General features: G+C 40.2%; 1 protein-coding gene across 1 annotated transcript; it reads right to left on the bottom strand.

Moving 5' to 3' along the window:
* Positions 1-3,042: 3,042 nt before the first annotated feature.
* On the bottom strand, positions 3,043-20,282 carry ndufs4 (NADH:ubiquinone oxidoreductase subunit S4). Its single transcript, XM_058071349.2, has 5 exons — positions 20,121-20,282; positions 18,585-18,663; positions 4,857-5,029; positions 3,915-3,988; positions 3,043-3,246 (listed from the first exon to the last, which is right to left on the bottom strand). Exons 1-5 carry the CDS (start codon positions 20,222-20,224, stop codon positions 3,143-3,145), a joined length of 534 nt encoding a protein of 177 aa, XP_057927332.2. The 5' UTR covers positions 20,225-20,282; the 3' UTR covers positions 3,043-3,142.
* Positions 20,283-21,154: the final 872 nt, after the last annotated feature.

Below are 21,154 nucleotides of genomic sequence, written 5' to 3'. Positions count from 1 at the left end.
ATAATTCAAGGACAATTATAAGCATAAAATAGTGTGTGTTAAATATATGTTGTGGCCCCCCCAGACAATTTTGTTAACTCAACGAGTCAAAATATTTGCCCACCCCTGGTGTACACGGAACAAGTTTGAAATCTTTGAGATGAGAGCGAAAACAAGACTCTCACGTTCCCTATTAGTGGGTGAACAAGCTAACGCTGAGTGTACCGTCCATTCATCCTTCCATATTGCTGTAAATTCTAATCTAACAACGTGTAACATTAATTGTTTGTATTTTACAGAATCTTCCAGCTTCTAATTAAGAGCTAATTATTACTACTCTACCATACCAATACCATAATAAAATACTTTGCCAGTAACTAATGAGCAGGTGCTAGGCACATACATCACATGTGGAACATATTGTAGTGGGTCCAATAGCGTCATACGAACACACACACTATTTACATGTGGTAACAATATAAAACATGCCTTACTAAAGGGACACACAAGATAGGCATAAAATCCAGTTACACCCAAACTCTCTCGAAGAGCTTTATGCGCTTGCAGCTTCATGGCACGTTTAAGGTCACGAGAACAGGACTCGAAAGTGAAGCCTTGAACAGCTCATACTAAATTCCCATGATGAACTCAAGAAAGCAGTTTCAACAACGGGTGGTTAGTATTACAAGCAGTACAACTCCAGTGTCAACATATGCTACCAATTGTTGTATTATTGGTGCCTTTTACAGTGCTTAGCTTCTTTTTACACTTCTGTGACAAAACTATTTAAAGCACATCTGCCATACTATTCATTGTAACAGTTTATAGTTTTAATATTATAATATAAACTGGTTAACTTCTTTTTACACTTGAATGGCCATCACAAATACAGTCAAGAAACACAACAACCACCTAGTCCTTTGCCTTGTACTGTATCGTTTGGTGAAATCCAGCACCCAAACAAAACACTCTAGGTGTTGCTGACTGTACATTGAGTGCGACTACTAAACAACCTGCCATGGGGCCAAAGAAAGTTATGAGAACAAATACATTTTCACCTCTTCATCACACAATTTAAGCCACAAATCATGAGAATTGAGAATTTAGTTTAATTTCTTTTTGATTGACATCAATAGTGGATGGCTGCACGGCGGTCGTGTGGTTAGCACGCAGGCCTCACAGCTAGGAGACCCGAGTTCAATTCCACCCTCGGCCACCTGTGTGGAGTTTCCATGTTCTCCCCATGTATGCGTGGGTTTTCTCCGGGAACTCCCGTTTCCTCCCACATTCCAAAAACATGCTAGGTTAATTGGCCACTCCAAATTGTCCATAGGTATGAATGTGAGTGTGAATGGTTGTTTGTCTATATGTGCCCTGTGATTGGCTGGCGACCAGTCCAGGGTACCCCGCCTCTTGCCCGAAGACAGCTGGGATAGGCTCCAGCACCCCCTGCGACCCTTGTGAGGATAAGCGGTAGAAAATGAATGAATGAATAGTGAATGGTTGATGTCCATCTACATGTCCTTTCCAGTCAACCATTTGGACAGCCATCTTCCTTCATTAGATATTCCAATGTTGGTTTGTGTACTAATGAGTCCAATATAAATAATTCAATATTACCCATGACCTACTACCCATAGATTACACGGCCTGTTGGTCATAATCAGGATTTTATACAATGCCTATGTACCACATTCATGCACGTCTAGCCCAAGACGGCGAGAATGCTTTCAACATGTACGACACAAACTGGTCCTGAAAGTGTTTTTTCCCCCCTCCGCAGCTTATCGCCGAGTGCATTTCAAAGGCTAAATGCAACACATGCTGTCATTCACGGCCCGCTGACCCCATCGGGCCATTACACTCATATCAGATCGGCGCCTTTGATGCACCCGGCGAGAGAACAAAATAAATAGTGAGCACAAGGCTGTGAAAGATTTGCAATGCAGTGCGTTAATTAACGAAGGCCTATACCAATTAGGCGCCCACGGCTGGTATGTGAACGTCAGTGCAGTCACGCAGAGTGGGACCAAGCGCAGAGTAACACTACTGTTTACTGAACACAAAGACCACAAACAAGCCCTGGCAGCGAGATCCGTCACAGATTGTGAGACCTCGTTTTATACATTGGTGAATTGACCACTTCCACATTGTTGCAAATATGGGAACACTTTCACTTCTTTAGCAAAAAAGACAACCAAATACATGGCTAATATGTTTTTAGTACATATATATTGGAACATGAAACAAACTGCTAGGTCAGTTTGTTATAGTAACATTAACCACTGTAATAAAACTTCAAATAAAGTAAAAATACTCATTTTTTTTGTTTTTCTATCCGTTTTTCCATCTTAGTATTTGAATCACACTAGAACTGTGTTGCAATGAAGGGTTGCGTTCAAAACACCACATCATTTATGGTGAATTCACATGTTTTGAGCGTATTTTCTGGAAGTGTCTCGAAGGGAAAGCGGCTAGAGACGCGTTTGGGAGTTGGAGATAGTATTGGAATTGCACTTCTATTGATGTGTTCAGGTCAGAATAAATTTACAAAAGTGTCAGATTCCATGGGGACATTACACTAGACATGGTCTATATTCCAAATTCAAAATTTCAGGTTTAACTATTTACATTATGCGTATTTCTACACTGTGCCACGGGCCAATCTGACAATAAGCAGATTGCATTGTAGGGGGGGTTTAACGTGTTATATATTTACAGTACAATGATTTCATTGGTCGTGTATTAAATGGGTCACTTTGTCATGCAAAGATATATTTGAAAAGGCAAGAGGCCACTTATGGAAAATAAACTTGTAAATAACACGATACCCTCAGCATGCAAACGCTAACCATCATCAAAGACAGCTGATGGAAACAAACCGTGGCCCAGGAAAACACCTCTAGCCTTGGCCAACACATACAGTATTCATCACAGCGTTTAAACAGGTTCTGACTGTAATAATGCGTCCCTCTTTGTTCACTTCATGAATCAAATCCACAACACGAGGAAGTCGGTAATGAGGTGCGTGTTTGAAAAATGAAAGCGATAATGACTGCAAGGTTTTGGTTTAAACGTGTGATTAAGCATTTATTGACAGGAATTGTACAGGTCCGCTGCGGGACAATGGAAGGTCACGGCGACTAATGGATGAGTCTTGAGTTTACTTAGCAGACCTTCGGGTCCTCTTATCCCAGGAGAAGTTGGCTCCGTAGGATTTGACGCGAGGCTTGGAGGTCCGTTTCTCCGTGATGTCGTAGCTCCAACCTGGAGGGCAAACATCCAAGTTGAGTGATGGCGACCAGAGCGTCACACGCATGTTCACGTTGGACTGCTTCCAAACGCAGCAGAGGAGTCGGGGTGGACATGGACAGCCTGTGCGTTGTCAAAGTCTCGGCGAGTGATAAACATGTAAGATGCTCCTTTCAACAAACGTTTCCCAGATGGTTGGAGGCGACGTTGGCTGTTTTTAACTCTTATTTCTAATGACCTCAGATGTTGACTCTTCTTGTGACGGTACAAAAGTGAACCAGACTGTACTACCCTGGCAGGAACAGCAACAAATGGTGAAAAAAAAGCCAAGGAATGGATCAGGTAGTTTGGGATCCTTTACAGTGGTATCACTAAAAGCACGGAAAACACTTTAAAGTCCCCTGTTTTGCAATAATGACTTTTTAATGATGTTGTAACAGTAATGCGTGTGTCTTTAGAGCCTGTATATGAGCACCAAATGTGAGAAAAATTATAGAAAAATCCCCCCAAGAAGGGCTTCACAACACATCTTAAAATAATCTTTATCTATGCTAGTGTTTGTCCTTTAACTTGATAGATATTTTGATTTTGATAGATAGATTTTGAACACCCTATACTCATAATTTTTGTGGCGATATCAAACTATTTGACAGGACACCAAGAATCGTACACATTTGTATTACCGTTTTTCTCTGCAAAGGCAACGGCGTCTTCTTTGGAGGAGAAACTGAGCACCATGTTGGATAACGGATCAGCACTGCAAAACAGATGGAAATAACAACCCCTTGCTTAAGCTACGTTCACACCGACGCCGAATCGATGGCAAATTAAATCCGCAAGCAAAGCGGCGGCAAAGCGTAACAAAGCTTAATGAAAGCGTAAAGACCGTAATACAGCGTAAGAAAGGTTTGAGCAATTCGGGACATTCGGCAAGAGCGCCAAAAATGTTTAAACTGTTTAAAAATTTGAGGCGATCTGTCACGAATTGCGTAAAGCGGGGAGAGCGTATTAAAGCTTATCAAAGCGTCACAAAGCTTATCAGAGTTTTGCTCAAAGCGTAGGAAAGCTTAACAGAGCTTGGTTCAAAGGATCAATGGATCTGCTGCATCTTTATATATTGTAGCGTCGTTGCCGACGCTATGGAAATTACACGACTGCGATCGCTGACATTGCACAACAATAATACTGGCTACTGTCGGCCGTAACCACGCCGTTGCAACCACCGCCAGCAACACAACAGTACTTCCTCCACCAGACACGCCCCCACCCCCTGGTGCATTCACAGTCACCCGGAACAGTCGGACACCCAAGAGCACAACGTCAACATGAATACGTCAGGGTCGCTACAATATGCTCTGGATCAGAGGCGGGATGCAGTCGGGATCTCGAAATTTTCCATTGCGTAACAAAGCTTAACAGAGCTTAAACATATCTGAGGAGATCGTGAAATTTTTTGAAAAATGACGCCGAATTCGTCGCCGATTCAAAGTGCGACATTCGGCGTCGGTGTGAACGTAGCTTTAAATACCTTTTTTAACATTTTAGATTGGGTAACGTCAATACATCCTTAAAAACACAACTTGCTTGAACAGCATGAAAGGTCAAAAAAAAAAAAAGGTTCTTACGTTGAGGCCCAGCCCATGAGTGGATTCTCCCAACGCTCTCTGGTGTCAAAGTCCATCTTCCACTTCTTGGTGGTGTTGACTCCAGACTGCATGGCTGTTCTGGCGGGCACAAAGATGTGAACTTTGCGTGTTTTGACATGCTCCTCCGGCACTCCGGTCACAGGGCTGATGTCCTGGGAACACACAGGAATAAAGGACGTTAAGATAAGCTGTGAAAATGGTGCTTCATACATGCGGACAACACGCATGTGATTGGTAGCGTGAATTAACTTTCGGATGCTGCTTGTCCTATAGCGGCACTTGTCTAGGTCCTTCCTGACTTCTACTGAACTCGTTGACCGGTGTCTTTTTTCCCCCCCCTTGTTCTCCAACATTTGAGGAAGCAGGACCAGTGGTACGTATAGGGGTCATGCGAGAAGTCTTGCCTGCAGGTGTTCAAGAGACTGCAGAAAACCACAATGTAATCACCATGCCAGAAACATAGAGCAAGTAGTACATTACACAATCTTTGCGTCCACAAGCCAAGATTTATTTCCATTTCTACATTTTATGCAAAGTTTTATTGATTCAGATTTGACTATATATCTAAATTTAGCATTTAAATGTCCATATTTTAATGGCCATACTATATCTGTCCAGCAACAGTTAAGAAATTAAGTTGCTTTCAGTCCTTTGGGATAGATTACTTTTATATAGACTATAGTATAGAGTTCTTTTAAAGACAAAAAAATGACAGTGCCGACTCCTGTCAAGGTCAAATATGTTTAGATTTTACAGATTAATGCTAAATAAAGTGTAACCGCTACTGTTCCGGGATGCTTGTCAATCTAAAAGTTCATCAGCTTAGATAGAAATAATTAAAGCTAAACAGCTGCTACAACATAACTTTTTTTTACTGTACAGACAATGCCAGACAAGTGTACAAATAGTGAGGTGAGGTGAGAAACGCTACTGAATTAAAAAAAAAAAAAACAGGATGGTGGTGGTTGATGTCGCCGCCCCATCGTGTCTTTGGGGACAGTCACATCAAGAATCACGTCTTCATTGAAGGTAAAAGTAACCTTAAATGTTCATATATTCCTTTCAAAATGTATATGTATTTATAAATTGTCTTCTGCATGTGAAACTCATTTTAAAACAAAAAAAAAACATTTTGTGTTAATCTTTTTAGCTTTCTAGATGAATTGGATTTACATTATTTCTTATTGGAAAATTCCAACACACTTGCTAATTCCATTGAATGGGCATTGAATGTCCCCAAATCTTTGACTGGTACTGTATATAACTTTTATCACTGTACATTATTACATATTAACAAATGAAGATTACAAATTGTGTTCAAATTGTGGTCACTTTTCAGCACTTTTGTAGAATTCTGGTTAGTGACTGTTGTTGTTGTGAGTCCTCTTGATGATCATTTATGATTTAATGGCTCTTGTCGATGAAATTCATTGCAATATTGCCAAGTAACATTCTACAATGTTTGCTGTGTCTGGATAAATGTCCGCAAACTGTGTGTGATGTAAACAAAATACAGTGATTAATCCACACCAAGAGAAAGTAGGCCACACTTGTGGCCTTGGGGCGGATATATTCCTGAGCAACTAGCGCCTTTTCAAGCTCCTATCAAGAATGGGGTACAATTCTTCAGGGAATTAGCCAACAAGTGATGGGAAGTGGACGACAAAACCCAGACGAACCTCCCAGCAAGCTTGCGGCAACCACCCAAAGACTGAGGCCTTCCCTTTCAATTCAAGAATTTTACACGTTTCAATGGCCATTACAACTTCAAAGAATCAAATTTTCCTCATTGTCTGTCATCCGCCGGTTGATTTGTAGAGAAGAGAAGGAGGGGGTCGCTTTGCATGAACTCCACACACAAAAGCTTGTCTATGTGTTAGCAAAGGAGCTTCCAACAGCATTTAAGCCTTGTAAATTACAGGTCCAACTGCTAAACTGCTGCTTGTTTCACTCAAACGGCGTCGAGAGCCGACTTCAATGTAATGATAAACACGATCTGCACATTGAAAGGATTGTTAAGAGGAAAAGAGGGACAAAAGGGGGAGAAGAATTCACAAGTCCTTGGCAATTATTTCCGTCTGCCCCATCTACTTAACCTTAACAATTCCTGCGTGTCGGCGAGAAGAGAAAAACATGTTCTCTTCACCCAAAAGGAGAGCGGCCGAAGGATGATGACACGAAAAGAGACACCACAGGGCGACTAAATTAAGATGCCAATGTTCTTTTTTAATCTTTTCCTTTATTTAAATGAAGCAATGAAGAAGTAGAAAAGCAAAAGTGTTCTGAAATGCTGCTGCCTTTGATGGGATTGAAGTAATTGTACGTGGATTACAGGAGAGCTTTACTCCATGAAACAAGACATTTTCTAGCACAGTGATTTTCAACCTTTTTTGAGCCACGGCACGTTTTTTACATTGGAAAAATCTTGTGGCACACCACTAACCAAAAATGTTACAAAATATCACCACGACCTCACACGTGCATCAATAAGTCTATCGGAGGAACAAGGTAGGTGTTGCCACATGGACCAATATTACATTGCTCTGTCAGTCTTTACACCACAGACAATCGACAGTAGCCACGTTTTTACATGACAAGTTTTCTCTTTCCGAATGACCTTTCGGGAAACAATGGTATCCATGGAAAGGAATATTCCAATCTCTTGTCTACATGTGCCGTGAAAATCAAACAGAATAGTCAATAGGGCAGTAATAGTAATAGCCCAGTAAAACGTAAACATCAACATCACGTGATACCGACTTCCCCGAGTTTTTCTTTCCCTTGTTGGAATAACTCTGTATTGCCAGTTTTTCATCTGTCCAGTCTTGAAATTTTCTTTGAGTCAAAAACAAACTTTGCTTAGTCCAGTGCTGATTGCTGGTCTCCATTTTTAAAAGTGAAGAACGTCTGGATCTGCGTGTTACGTCATATCTGAGCATGCGCTGAAAGAACGCACCCGAGATAAATTTAAACGGGAAAAGATCAAATTCAATCTTGCTAATATTTTATAATTAAACTCAGGACATGTTTTATATAGATAAATATTTTCTTTTTTAATAAAAGTGGGTTTGTGAATGGCGTATAGAAGGGTTTAGATTCTGTTCCACAGATGGCGCTAATGCACACGAAAGCGGCTTGCCAACCGCCAATAAACAACAGAAGAAAAACACTACCAAGAAGAAGGCCCCCCTTACAACTTTCCGTTTGAGCGGGTACAAGATACCTCAATCGGATTGGTTAAAGGAATATTCCATCCCTGTTCAATTCTTTCCGTTTGAGCAAATAAACTAAATGCAATTGGAATATTTGGGTCCATGTATACTATTGACATAATGGCTATTGACATAATATTTGCAAATGATGATTAATAAATGTTAATTATAAAAAGTGATATTGGATAATTCCTCACGGCACACCTGACGGTTTCTCAAGGTACACAGGTGTGCCGCGGCACAGTGGTTGAAAATCACTGTTCTAGCACATCTTTGTGCACTGATTTTGCTGAAATATTGACTATTAATATAAAAAATATATAAATATAAATACAATACTGACTAGGGCTGCAACTAACGATTATTTTCATAATCAAATAATCAGTCGATTATGTTTTCGATTAATCGTATTTTTTTTAAAACACATTTTTAAGTTCCACCATTTAGCAGCAATCCCTTTAAAGGGAACCTATCATGCTTTTTTTACTTTTCTGACCTATAAATGTTGTTACAATGTAGGATTCTCATGTCAAACGATACCAAAGTGTCAGATAATGAGGTTTGCGCATTTGGAAGTGAGCCCTGAAAGAAGTTTTTGATGGCTCTACACACTCGGTTTTAGAGTTCAATTGACGTCAATGTGATCCGGACTTCCTTATGTGGGTTGCAAATTTCCTGCACTCAGTAAACATGGACCTATGTAATCCGGAAGTCCTCAGGAGTGTAACCAAACACAGCGGAATGAGTGTACCTAGAAGAGGGAGAGTGATCGAAGATCATGAAGGGGTGCTCCTGCTGCAGAGCTCTTACCTTTATTAAATTATTATTTCATATTTTATTTGGCAAAACCGGTGCAGTTTTATTTTACTTAAAAAAAATAATCATTGTTTTCATTCATTGTTTGTACAGTAATTTATTTTTATTATTTTGTGAAATTTGGTCCTGTTTTTTGCAATGCAATTCAGGTGCCAAAATTAGTCATATTTTCACCCTCTGCTCTAGTTTGAAGAAAACTAGAGAAACTGATATCTATTTATTTATCTGTACTGTATAGACTGAACTCAAAACTGAAACCAGAAAAATGCAACAAAATGGAGAGCAGTGACGCATACAAGCGTATTCAAATTTGAAATGTTGGCGGGTCTGCACCAATACTGAAGGTCCTCCATGACAGTTCACCGCACCGATTCTCAGCATCAACACCAGGAAACCTTCTGCCACACAACACCACCAGTGTCAATGCTTGAATCTCAGCGTTCCACCAGAAAATATTCTGAAGTGCAACAACATTAAGGTGAATACTTGATTCTTCGCATTGTGTTAACAACTAAATCTCTTATTCAAAGACCAGGACAGACATAAGAGAAGATGTACCGTGTGCTGAAAGGTCCTTGATGAAGGCGGTAGGATGTGTCAAAACACAAGCCCCGCAAACATTCTTGACTCATTATCCGCCACTGTTAGCACAAGTAGCAGTCTAGACTTCGACGATACTTGCATGCATGAGACTGAGCGCTCACATCGGCCTGGCAGAACAGACCACAATACCGGGATTCACAAAGGGAACGATTGTGGCTGGAATGCGGTGTGTTCCCAGGAGGACTAGGCAGCACTCTTTACAAAAGGAAAACCAGCGCGGTGGGCACTTTTTTCTTCCTCACCACGTACAGGAAACAAAATGAGAACTATCAAGTTTGACACTATTCACAAGGCCTTCACGGGGCCCGACAATACCTGGCTGCGCAGACAGAATACAGGGCTTAAGAGAGGGGGGGACTCGGGTGCTAAAGTCTCCGTCACGTGAAAGCGTGTCGGTATTTCTGACACCTCCGGGCTGCATGCCAAATAAATAGCATAGAGGGCTTGTTGCTGTGAGGCTGCTGGGTCCACCACAATGCTATAAGCCGGTACCCCTAATGCTACCCCTGTGACCTAGCGCCTGTTGCATAAACGCTGCTTACGCACAAAAACAAGCAGCAGTTTGTTATGTAGACGTTTGCATGGGTGGAGTGACTTTTTAGCTGCAAGCTGGCACAAAATATTATAAGCGGTTCGTTTTTGTTGAAGAATGTGTAAAATTCTATTAAGTATCCATGAAATCCAAGATTTGGTAGATTTGTTTTGATCTAATTTATACATTTCAAGTCAAATATAACTTTCTGTCCACTGGAACGTTTTGTTATTGTGGACTTGAGTGACCTCACAGTTTACTTAATCCTGATTGGTTACGTCCAATCTGCCATTAACGACCGTGAATGTCTGACCTTTTGAGTTGCTCAGAAAAAAAGAAGGGTTAGATTAGAGGGCTAAACCAAAGCTCTCAATATACACTACAAACCGTTTTCCAGCCAACATCATGTCCATATTGCTTGAAAGATTTACACAAGAACATTCACATTTCCTGTAGTGCATTTCCCACAGTTTCTGCAGTGGAAATTCGAACCCACTTTTGCCTCCTCTGTGATATCAAATCTGCTCTTAACATTCTTGCTGATATAATTTGCAGATCTGATTAAAAAAAAAAAAAAAAAAAGAGGACGGGACATTTTAAGGATTTTTCTAGCTCAACGTAAATGGAAAGAAAAGTGGCTTGAAAATATTCCTTGCTCATGACATCCAAGAAAAAGTACTAGACAATTCATTTGAGATTCACAAGCAGCCAAGTTGGATGAAGGCAGAAAAATGCGTGGGGGAAATGGACTAGCAGCTAATACCGAAGGACCTCACGGAGTTTTGGCAGAGTGTCGCCAAGAACTGGGAGCGGCATACGTTACTGTTCATTCGCTTAGCTCCATCTTTCTATCCCAACCACTCGATACTCCCATTGCGGCTATTTAGGAGAAGAGGATTATTTTAGTCCTAAAACAAATCATAAAAAGAAAATTCACATCTGTTCTTGTGTTGCTCCTTGATGGCTCAATTATTACAAAATCATCTGCATACCATGGAGCCAAGAGGTGGATGTGCACAATGTTACCATCATGAAACAACACATTTAATGGCAATGTTTGGATTGATTACATTTATTAGTCAGGATACATTAACATTTTTACAGTCGCAAATCTGTCTTATTTTTGGTTTAAATTAATAATTTAAGCATAAAAATGGCTACATTAACTAAAATACAAATACAAAGCAGAAGCCTTCTAATTGTGAATGTGGATGTCAGAAAAAGGCATTCATTGCAAGTTTAAATTACCTCACAACAAGCACATAATAATAATCACAATAATGCAGGCTTACTGTTACTACCCACAACAAGCTCAAACTCAACTCTGCACCCCTAAGGTTAATACGAGTGTAAGTCAATTTAAAGTTGCCACTACAATACAATGAGGGTCACCATTAATGCCATTAACTGACAACAAAAATGGCTTGTCCGTATGTGTGCGTGTGCATGCTCGGAAGTTATTACCCATTAGGCAGCCACATAACCATTGCAAACTGTCCTTTTAACCAACACAAGATGAACTCCTTACCTTGGTGTGAAAGGATGAGTATGTTTTCAGTTACCTCTTTTTCAACTGATATCACATTAAAAATGTAACAAATGTCACACCTGACATGACCACTTAACATTAGTCTTCATTAAAGACTGTGCTTTATTGCTTATTGCTTAGTTGTAATGTCAACAGTGGTTAGAATATTGAATTTTAAAGTCACGGTACAGGTTCTTTGATGGTGACAACTTGACTGTAGAACACAATACATCTATTTCCTGAGGAAAAATTGATTTGACCCAATGTTATAAATCAGAGTGGGGCCCTGCGACAGGTCAAAACCTCTAATTTGTAAAACTTGATATAGTTCTAAAACCAATGGGTCCTCGTTGTTTAGACAAATCACATCTCACCTCGTGGCAGACACCATGACAGCTAGTATGACACAAGTATCGTCAGGCTATCGTAGCAAAAACATCCGTACAACAAAGCTACAGCTCGACAGCCAGGAAAGGTCGTAGGGTCAGTCGAGCTGAATCATGTTGAGTCAGCATGTGTTGAAAGCCCAAACACATCACCCTTAACCCGCACCCCCCCCCCCCCCCTGGGTGCCTGTGTTGCACCCAGACCTACATCCTCACTCATCAACCTCCGCCGGTTCCCACCTTCGCAACATCTTTGAAGTGTAAAAAGCGTGCCAATTACTGATTGGACATAGGGGGCGTCTATAATAGAAACAAATATTAGGTTGCTTGCCCATGCGTGGAAGTGGTCTGCAACTGGTCTCAGAGAACAAGAAGCAGCTGGCGTGAGGGTCATCTCGAATCTCACGTTACCATACCGATGAGGATGGAAGGGCTGGACAGATGAGGTCCTTTGTGAATAGTCTGTCTGCTGTGTAGCATCTCTTACAGGCATGGTTCAAATATCCTTCGGGACGGTCTATGAAAAGGCTATTTTGACACATCCATCTTTTCTAAAATAACACAGATTGAAATCTCTTTTTCAAAGTACAGAGATACATTTCAACCAGTTAATACTGAACCCCAACCAATAAAAGAACAGCGATGACACATCATCATTAGCACACAAATGTAGTTTAGAAAGATGGCTTCATGGGTCTAAATACCTGAAACCCAATCTTAAATGGCGCCGGCTATTAGACTGTGTCCTCCATTAATCCTGCCCGTCTTTAGAAAGTCCTCCAACAAATCTAGCAATGATACATTTCATTACACTTTGGTGGATTCCTCCATTCCAAGAGTGAGTCTTTTTGTTCAATGATAATCGTCAACAAGTAATAGTGAGGGGGGAAACGTGAGGTTTCACATTAAATCAGACAGATTTAAGAGCAAAAAAAAGGCTCTTTTCTGTGAATAATAAGCAAACACAAGTAGCACACTAGCTTTTTATTCGCTCTGCAAACAAACACTTAGCAGCTAGACACTTCCTAAAACTAGCCAGCGCTGACAGGGCTGAGGACTCCTCTTAAGAGGCTTAGTCTCCAAGGAAGAGAGTGTTAATAAATGAAATAGTGGATGCTGCATTATGAAGTCTCTTGTCTGACATTCTCAAAGACATCCTCGGACACAGTTTCGATTTTTTTTTTTTCCCTAGTTAGCCCGCCATTCGAGAGGGCGACCAGACAAAACACACTCCACTTGTCTAGGGTGGGAGCGAGGGGACAGAGGTGGGGTTGAGTCTGGTGTCGCAAACGTGCTTGGTGTCTCGGGCTAGACAGGCTTAGAGAATATACACACCCCTGTACTGCAGACTTAAACTGCTTGGGCTAAATATAGACCACCTTCAGACAGCTTGTGTTTTATCGAGATTCTGTTGCCTCACTGGGTGAGAAAGCACATTTTCTTTAAGTTTGATGTATTTTTTAAGTTCCCATTTGGACTACAATTGCCTCTATTTATTTAATGTGGACAGTGTACTCATCGCCAAAAAAAACTTGTACACAGTAATCCCTCCTTTATCATGGTGAATTGGTTCCAGACTGGACCTTAATAAGGGAATTTCCGTCAAGTAGCATTCAATATTAATAGAGGGAATATTTTGGTACTTACAGCATAGAAAACATATTTATGGCTTTCTAAATACATTTTTAAACCATTATTAGAGCCCTTTAGACATGAACTAACACCCCTATGGTCACCTTAATACTTACATTACCCAATATAGTAGATATAGTCATAAAAAATAAGCCATTTAAAAAATAAACAAGACTTGTGCAGGTGTGTGTTTAAATAAATGCCTGTTGAGCAGACAGGAAGTGATATTGGGGATTCTTAGTTTTGGAGTACAGCAACAACGGCAACCCATGATATTATTATGATGATGACTACTATTATGTTATTATTGTGCCTGTAGTGAGGTTGGTGATAAAGTGGCCCGCCTAGTATTTGTCTTTTATTGCTTTAATTATTATTTAATTAAGTATTTTGGTTCATTTAGAACAAGGCGTAATTAGAATCTGCTCAAATATGCATTTTTTGCATATTCCGGTTACAGAGTCTCAGGAGATCAGGAACAGGTTCAATTCTCTGCTTGGAGTTATCGAATGTTGCAGTACATGAGGTTACACAAACCACCACACCACATTGTTGTATTGCATCTTGTAGAATGAGCCTGGTAGTTTTTGAGTAGCTGCTGACAGCAAATCGAACAGCGATGAGAATATGGCCTTGCTGGCAGACGCAATAATGGCTCCGTCCAAAACTTTCCACATCCATACGAACTAAGCAAACCCGTGATAGGTTGTGACACAATTAGGACGATGATAATTGGATGCATCTTGGAGCTGTCATGGATTTCATAACAAGACGACATGGACTTGGCACCGAACAAGCTGTGGACTTGTGTTTTGAAAATGGTGTGGTTTGTTACAATCAGATCAGTTTAGTTTGACGTTACCTGCAAAGTTTGCTTATCTACTATTCAATCTAGCCAAGAATGTTTCTTTAAATGATTCACCTTGACTGACAAACTCAGGATGTGTCATTTTGATTTGAGTCCAGAGTTTTAGTAGACAGCATTAACCCGTCTTTGGACTAAACCACCTACAATTTATTTTTATTTTTTTGGATGACATGAATGGTATTAATTTGGTGTCCATGCAACGCTAATGCTAAGATATCTTAGCCAAACCGAGCACATAAATATATCCCAACAGTACACAGGTACAACTCATAGCATACTCCAGGAAACATTCATACTCCGGTTTTTACATTCACTGTATGTACATGATGTGCGTATTGATCATTAAAATACAACTTCAACTACGTCTAAGCCATGGATGACAAAATATATAGCCCATAACCTCTCATCATACACTATATAGTCATATTCATACCACATGTATCGTGTATATACCCTACCTCTCATCATACACTATAGTCATATTCATAACACATGTATCGTGTATATACCCTACTTCTCATCATACAGTATATTACCACCTACAGTTTAAACATCACATCTTTAGTCCAGATGTGATGCTAAACACCAACTGAACAGTGTGCTTTAATTGTACAAGAAACAAAATATTTCCCAATTAGAAGACTCACCGGGCTAAGCATCAAACAGGCCAACAAGTTTCATGCTTCATTGTCTGTCTTCTTTGCTTCCCCTCTCAACTCCCTGCACACCAATAACCCGTCTCCTCTGCCTTGTAAAACCCAAGTGCCTTTAGAGAACTCTATAACAAGGCTTCACAAGCATTTTAAGATTATGGTGTTGTCTTTATGTAGGAGAGCGTGCGTGCTTGCCCACAGCTAAATTCGTCGTGGATACTCAGACATATTTAAGTGTCGTTCGATTACAGCAGATTTTACGCATTTTCCAAGGCTAACGCTGCAAATTATCTCTGCCAAAAGGGCGAGCAAGCAAAGCACAAGGCTGCACTGCAAATGAGTGAGGGAGGTCGCAGACATTCCGTGTAAAGCCGTGTATCAGTGGTCTGCCAGCCGGACGCTGGGAGCTGCCCAGCATGCTTAATCAAACAGTAATTACATACAAAAGCAGGTCGGCATGGGCAGTCTAGGGAACAGCTCTGGGCAATGGGGCTCCATCACGCAGGTCTTTTTTTGGCAACGTCTCAAATTTAGGAGCTTTGGGAAATGTTCTCAATGAAAATAATTTGTCTAAATGGAAGACAGTTTTAGTACAAAGTGTTAAGGGATCAGGATCATTGTGTAATTGCTGAAAATGTCCCTTGAATAAATATAAAATATCACAATTGAACACAATAAAGGTCCCCCTATTATGCAAAAGTGACTTTAATTTTGTTTTTATTGTTTATGTCAGTGCTCTTTACGAGCACCAAACGCAAGAAAAACCTATCATCTCACTCACTGTTTGCCCCACTTTTGAAAAAAGAGGCACTCATATGGTTGCTTTTGAGGTCCCAGCTTTTGATGACATCATGAAGGGAAAACCTCCTCCCTCATGATTCCACCCTGACCTGCTCCGTAAAAGCCTGGAGCTCTCCAACTATCCAGCAACAGACGTGGGAGCTCTTTTTCCTTGGTTACTAGGCTAAGACAGCATGTTGTTGCTGTTAAAATGTGACGGTAATGTTAGCACCGTAGCTAGTATTGCTAACATTAACATCCTCCCCCACTCCTATGTAACATAATTCTGTCTGAGACATGCGTGGACAAACATAGCTCATTAAAATTAAAGCTGCACAACACAAAATTGCTTTCTCGATTCACATTAACATAAAACCTCATTTCTAAATGTTTTTTGTGTGACACACACTGCCAATTTATTGAAGGACACAGTGTTGCACTGTCGTTGGCATGACGGCAAACTATTCCTCCTAGCTCTCCTCATCCCCAAGCGAGCCTCGCCGACCAGGGTGAGTTGGCTCCGCTGCCCTGGTTCTACCTGCTGATGGCCAAACAGAAAAGGGCTCAATCCAGTCAAATAATAAGAAGATGTGGCTTTAGTTTCTCACTGCTTCCACCAAGGACACATTTGTTGACTGCAAATTTCAAACTCAATAGTTTTTTTTTAGCTGTGCGAAAATCCTTACCTCAGAGTTCTATCCCTTACCTCATCTATCTGTAATGGAGATGAGCATCAGACAAAGTGCTGCTGCAAGTTTCCTTGCATTATTTGGGATGAACGAGATCAATGTGCAAGATACCGAATGTCACGCAAAGAACATTACTTATTTTTGCACTACTAAAACACACACCTCACTGTTATGTACAATAAGCTTCAAAAGTGCAATACTGGACTTATGTGCAATAAGATTCATTCATTCAAGTGAAATTCAGGTACAATATGTGTAATAGTACATTTTGTTTACTGAAATTCCACAATTTGCCTACTGCAATTCCTACATCTTGTTAATGTATAGGTTATTGTTTTTGACTGCAATTCTACATTTTGTTACTGTATAGGTTTTTGTTTTGATGTACATATTTACACTTATTTTGAACAGCACCTGCCACTTTTATATTTATATTGTTATGCCTTGTTTAATTTTTATCCTTTTCCTTATTTTTTACTTTCAACAAAATGCACAGTGGAGTTCCACTCAAATTTCGTTGTATGCAATACAATGACAATAAAGGTGATTCTGATTCCGATTAAGACAAGACTCCTGGCAGCAAATCAAAAAGATTGTTTACCCAGGCCAAATTGCAACCGCATCTAAATGAGGTTATTCAGAAATGTTGGCGACACACACCACTCTCTCCTGCTCAACCCGACATAACCTCTCTACGGCCCGAGACCTGTTTGATTGGTCTAACCAGAAAGCAATTCGCACTTAGTGACATCCAACGCAATGACTAGCGTGCTGACATATTGTGAATGGCCAAAAGGGAAAGTGCTCCCATTGGTCTCTTCCATGTGAGACAGGGACCACTGTACTATAAGCAGCCGAGGGCCTCTTTTTTGGGCCCGTCTGAGCGAGTGTTATGAGTCCTCCCCGCTGTCGCCAGCAACAGCAGGGCCACAAAGGAACCTCTGTGGCCCACAACCCTGAAGTGGCCACTGTCTTTTTTCGTGAGTCTCAGGGTGTCTCCCAATCTTTTTTTCAATGCAAGATTCTTTTCTTTTACCATTACCCCACCACCCCCCCTTCATTTTTCAGGCCCTTTTTCTCTCCTCTCTGCTGTTGCTCTCAGTGGCCCCTACTGAGAGTACAGAGACAGACAGACACTCCACCCAGCCAAAGGTTTGTCTGCCAGTATGGTCAGCTTTGCTGCGGGACAAAAGCACACTGAGGCTGCCCACACACAGCACTGCACCCTCCTTGCCAAACCATCAGTCCCATCAAACCCCCAAAACAAGCCCACAGACTTCCACACTGATCCAACTCCCTATTTCTCTCTTATCTCCGATCTCGCTCGTCTTTAAATCACAAAGCCCTTACAGTGGAACCTTAAGGTCGACACAATCTATTGCTGTTCTGCTGCTCTATTTGTTTTTAGCAAAGGGTCAACAAATGATGCTTGGTGGTCCTTCTTTAGGAATCGGGCACAAAAAAGGCACAGGAAAAAAAGCAAAACACGTGCGTAGTGCTTAATTTAACACTTTTTGAGTGAGGTCAAATTCCAAAATGTGCAATATCGGGGATGTTCAACTTCAGAGGTTCCTCTGTATTTCCACACCACTTATTTGTCCTCAGCGTAGCTTCAAATGAGAGGGGTGTCTCATCTTTATGAGATACTGTATATCCTTTACTTTTATGAATGTAACATTGTTATACAGTAATGAAAACAGTCTGTAAGTGTTTTAGTTTTTGTTTCAGTAATTGTTTGGTTTTGAGTTGCCTTGAGCACACATGCACCTTCTGTCAGCACAAATACATTTTAGCGTAATTATAGCGTTTGCCATCATTTCACACAGTTTCCAAATTGAGTGAGTCCAAGGTCAATTTGGCAGGAGACAAGAAGAGGTTCGAACAATTTCATCTTTCTACAAAAGCATAATTGTTCTGGCATCAAATAAAAGCTTTGTGTAGTTGGAGAGCAGCAGATGAGACAAACATCAAATTGTTGTGTCACGTTGTAACAGGGAGGGATCCTTACCAATTTCTCATCAACTGTAATAAGCTGCGTGTCTTGTCCTGCTCTCTCTGCCAGCCTCTGTGTTGACGTGCTAGTAGACCTAAAACCATTAGATACGCATTACACACCAAGCACAAACATGTAGCAAAGACAGGTCGGACAAAGCGGTAGGTGGAAAAAGGCTGCAGTGAAAATACAAGGAGAAGGCGGGAATCCCCCCCGCCACCTATTAGTTCTGTCTGGTGAATTTCTGGCAGAGTGCGGCTCTCATCCTAATGACAGAACATGCTTCATGTTGGCTGTGGTCAACTGTCAGGCGAGGACTGACTGTGTGGCTCTTTGTCAATGTGCAATGTGTCTTCATAGCTCTTACAATCAAAACTGGCCAGTAAAGTGCACTAACGCCAAGAAAACCATCCATTTGTGAAATAAATCCACACTACGGCAGCAGCACAGACACGGAGGACAACTGATGTGCTACAATACCATGTATAGAAAACAACTGATATTTGATGAAAATGCATAGGAACTCACAAAAATGTATGGCAATAAACCACAAAATTACATAACTTGTCCAGTTCCCAAAATTCATTGATTAAACTTCACTTGGGAAGTTTCTAAAAAGTGTTTAGAAATATATTAAATATATAATTTTTTTTGCAGCCATAATCATAACCTATATGATGGTGGCAATGCAAAGTCTGTGTATTACAATTTTTTTTTTCATTATTATTAAATACAGAGTGAGAACTGATGTCTGCAATTCAAAATTCTGACAAGTTCAACTTCAATTTCCATTATATTACTTACTATATTGTACCATAGTCCTAGTTTTTATAGTACAAACATAGAAGGTATGTTTTAATATTTCTAGGGGTTATTTGATTTGTTAGTGTCATAATCTTCTCACTAAATTCTGTTCGTTGTAAATAACAAGTAACTTGGGTTCTGTTTTCCTCCTTATAACCAAGCAGTGAAAAACAAAATAGATCTTGAAGATATTGTACAGAACATAGCACACTAAACCACCAGACAGTAGTTTGAATAGATTACTTTCCTTTAACCTCATTAACAGTTTACGCATAAAATTGAAATGCAAAGCTCAGTTATGGTAAGGTTCTCTTTGATTGTTGGCTATAGCATGAAGTTTAATATAAACTGTTTTTCTTTCTAAACAAAGTAGTGACGGCTAAACAAATAACGTTAAACTGCGCCTGTTTGTAAAGGTAATTTCAACCGGACCAATGTACAGCGAGCTGCAGCTAGCATTAGCTAATTAGCTGGTTAGTCCAATGTTTTAACTAAAAAACGTGGTGGTTTTTCATAGCCTTGACAGTTATACACGTTACAGGTATACACATACGTTTAGTTTCCACTCATAGCAAACACATTCACCGTCATTTGTTAGGAGGACTTAGGTCTAGTACTAGCCACTGACACGCTAGCCATACGTCCTAGCCTGGTGCGGCATTCTGTCGAATAAATGAATCTGTCCATCAAAGCAAATCTTAGCAATGCACATGTAAGTAAAACATAAAATACTCTATCTAATATTACCTGAGGGGGGTCATGAGCATTTTAGAAGCCGTATTGATCACATACAAGCGTCCCAGTCCGAGAAGTGACATTGAGGACGCCATGTTTGTTGTCATCAACGACATACGGCGGCCGCGAAAGGACAAACAGTACGAGGGAATGCCGGAAGCAGCAAATGAAACATTCATGTCCAGACTTGTCCCCTGACAATTATGCTCCACGGCACAAATAACATCTATGACGGCACATTTTTTACACATCACGCCCAGAGTAGGTTTTTCTAAGAGCAATGGCTCCAGTAGCATTGGCAGTGAGTCAATAGCGATTATCTGTCAAACGAAAAAACTGTCAAGTGATATTAAACATTGTTCTGAGATGGTGTATTATGTGTAATTATTTTGGGGTTAAGTTATTATGACATGTTAAATTAAGTCAATTAACTGGTTTATAGGCACCATGTTAATGCACATTGAAGTGTCACGTATTGGCAAAAGCAATAGTTATTGAAATCATTTGTAATAGTTAATTACAGTAATTACATCATTATGATGATGTAAATATAATTGTATTGTCACAGTATGTAAATCAGTGTTTGTTGTTGGCTTTGACTGAATATTATGTATAATGTACTATTGGAAATATACAGTGGTGTGATTTTTTTTGTATGTTTGTTTCAGACAGATTTAAATAAGTATCAGTCAACGACAACACAACTGAATACAAAAGGCAGGTTTTAAAAGAAACTTTTTATTGTCAAGGGCGAAAATGATGAAAGTTTGGATTTTTTTCTCCCTTAAAAATAATAAGTTACATTTAAAAAAAAATGTTGTCATTGAGATTATTGTGTGAGAGTGTGACAAACATGCAAAACAATAAAAAATCAGGAAGGGGCAACAACTTTTTCATACCACTATATGTTTAATTATGGCTGTATCTTTAATTAGGTCATTAGATTTTGGGTTAAAATCTCTGAGGCTGTTCTACATGGTCTTTTACTTTTATAGCGTTTTTCCACCTCCGAGACGCTTTGACACTATTAGCACATCCCCATGCGG

Source organism: Doryrhamphus excisus, linkage group LG3 (assembly GCF_037039965.1).
Source record: "Doryrhamphus excisus strain RoL-2023G ecotype Guam linkage group LG3, RoL_Dexc_Guam_v1.1, whole genome shotgun sequence".
Lineage (NCBI taxonomy): Eukaryota > Metazoa > Chordata > Actinopteri > Syngnathiformes > Syngnathidae > Doryrhamphus > Doryrhamphus excisus.
Note: the sequence above shows the minus strand (reverse complement) of the source record. Positions and strands in the feature narration are given on the sequence as shown.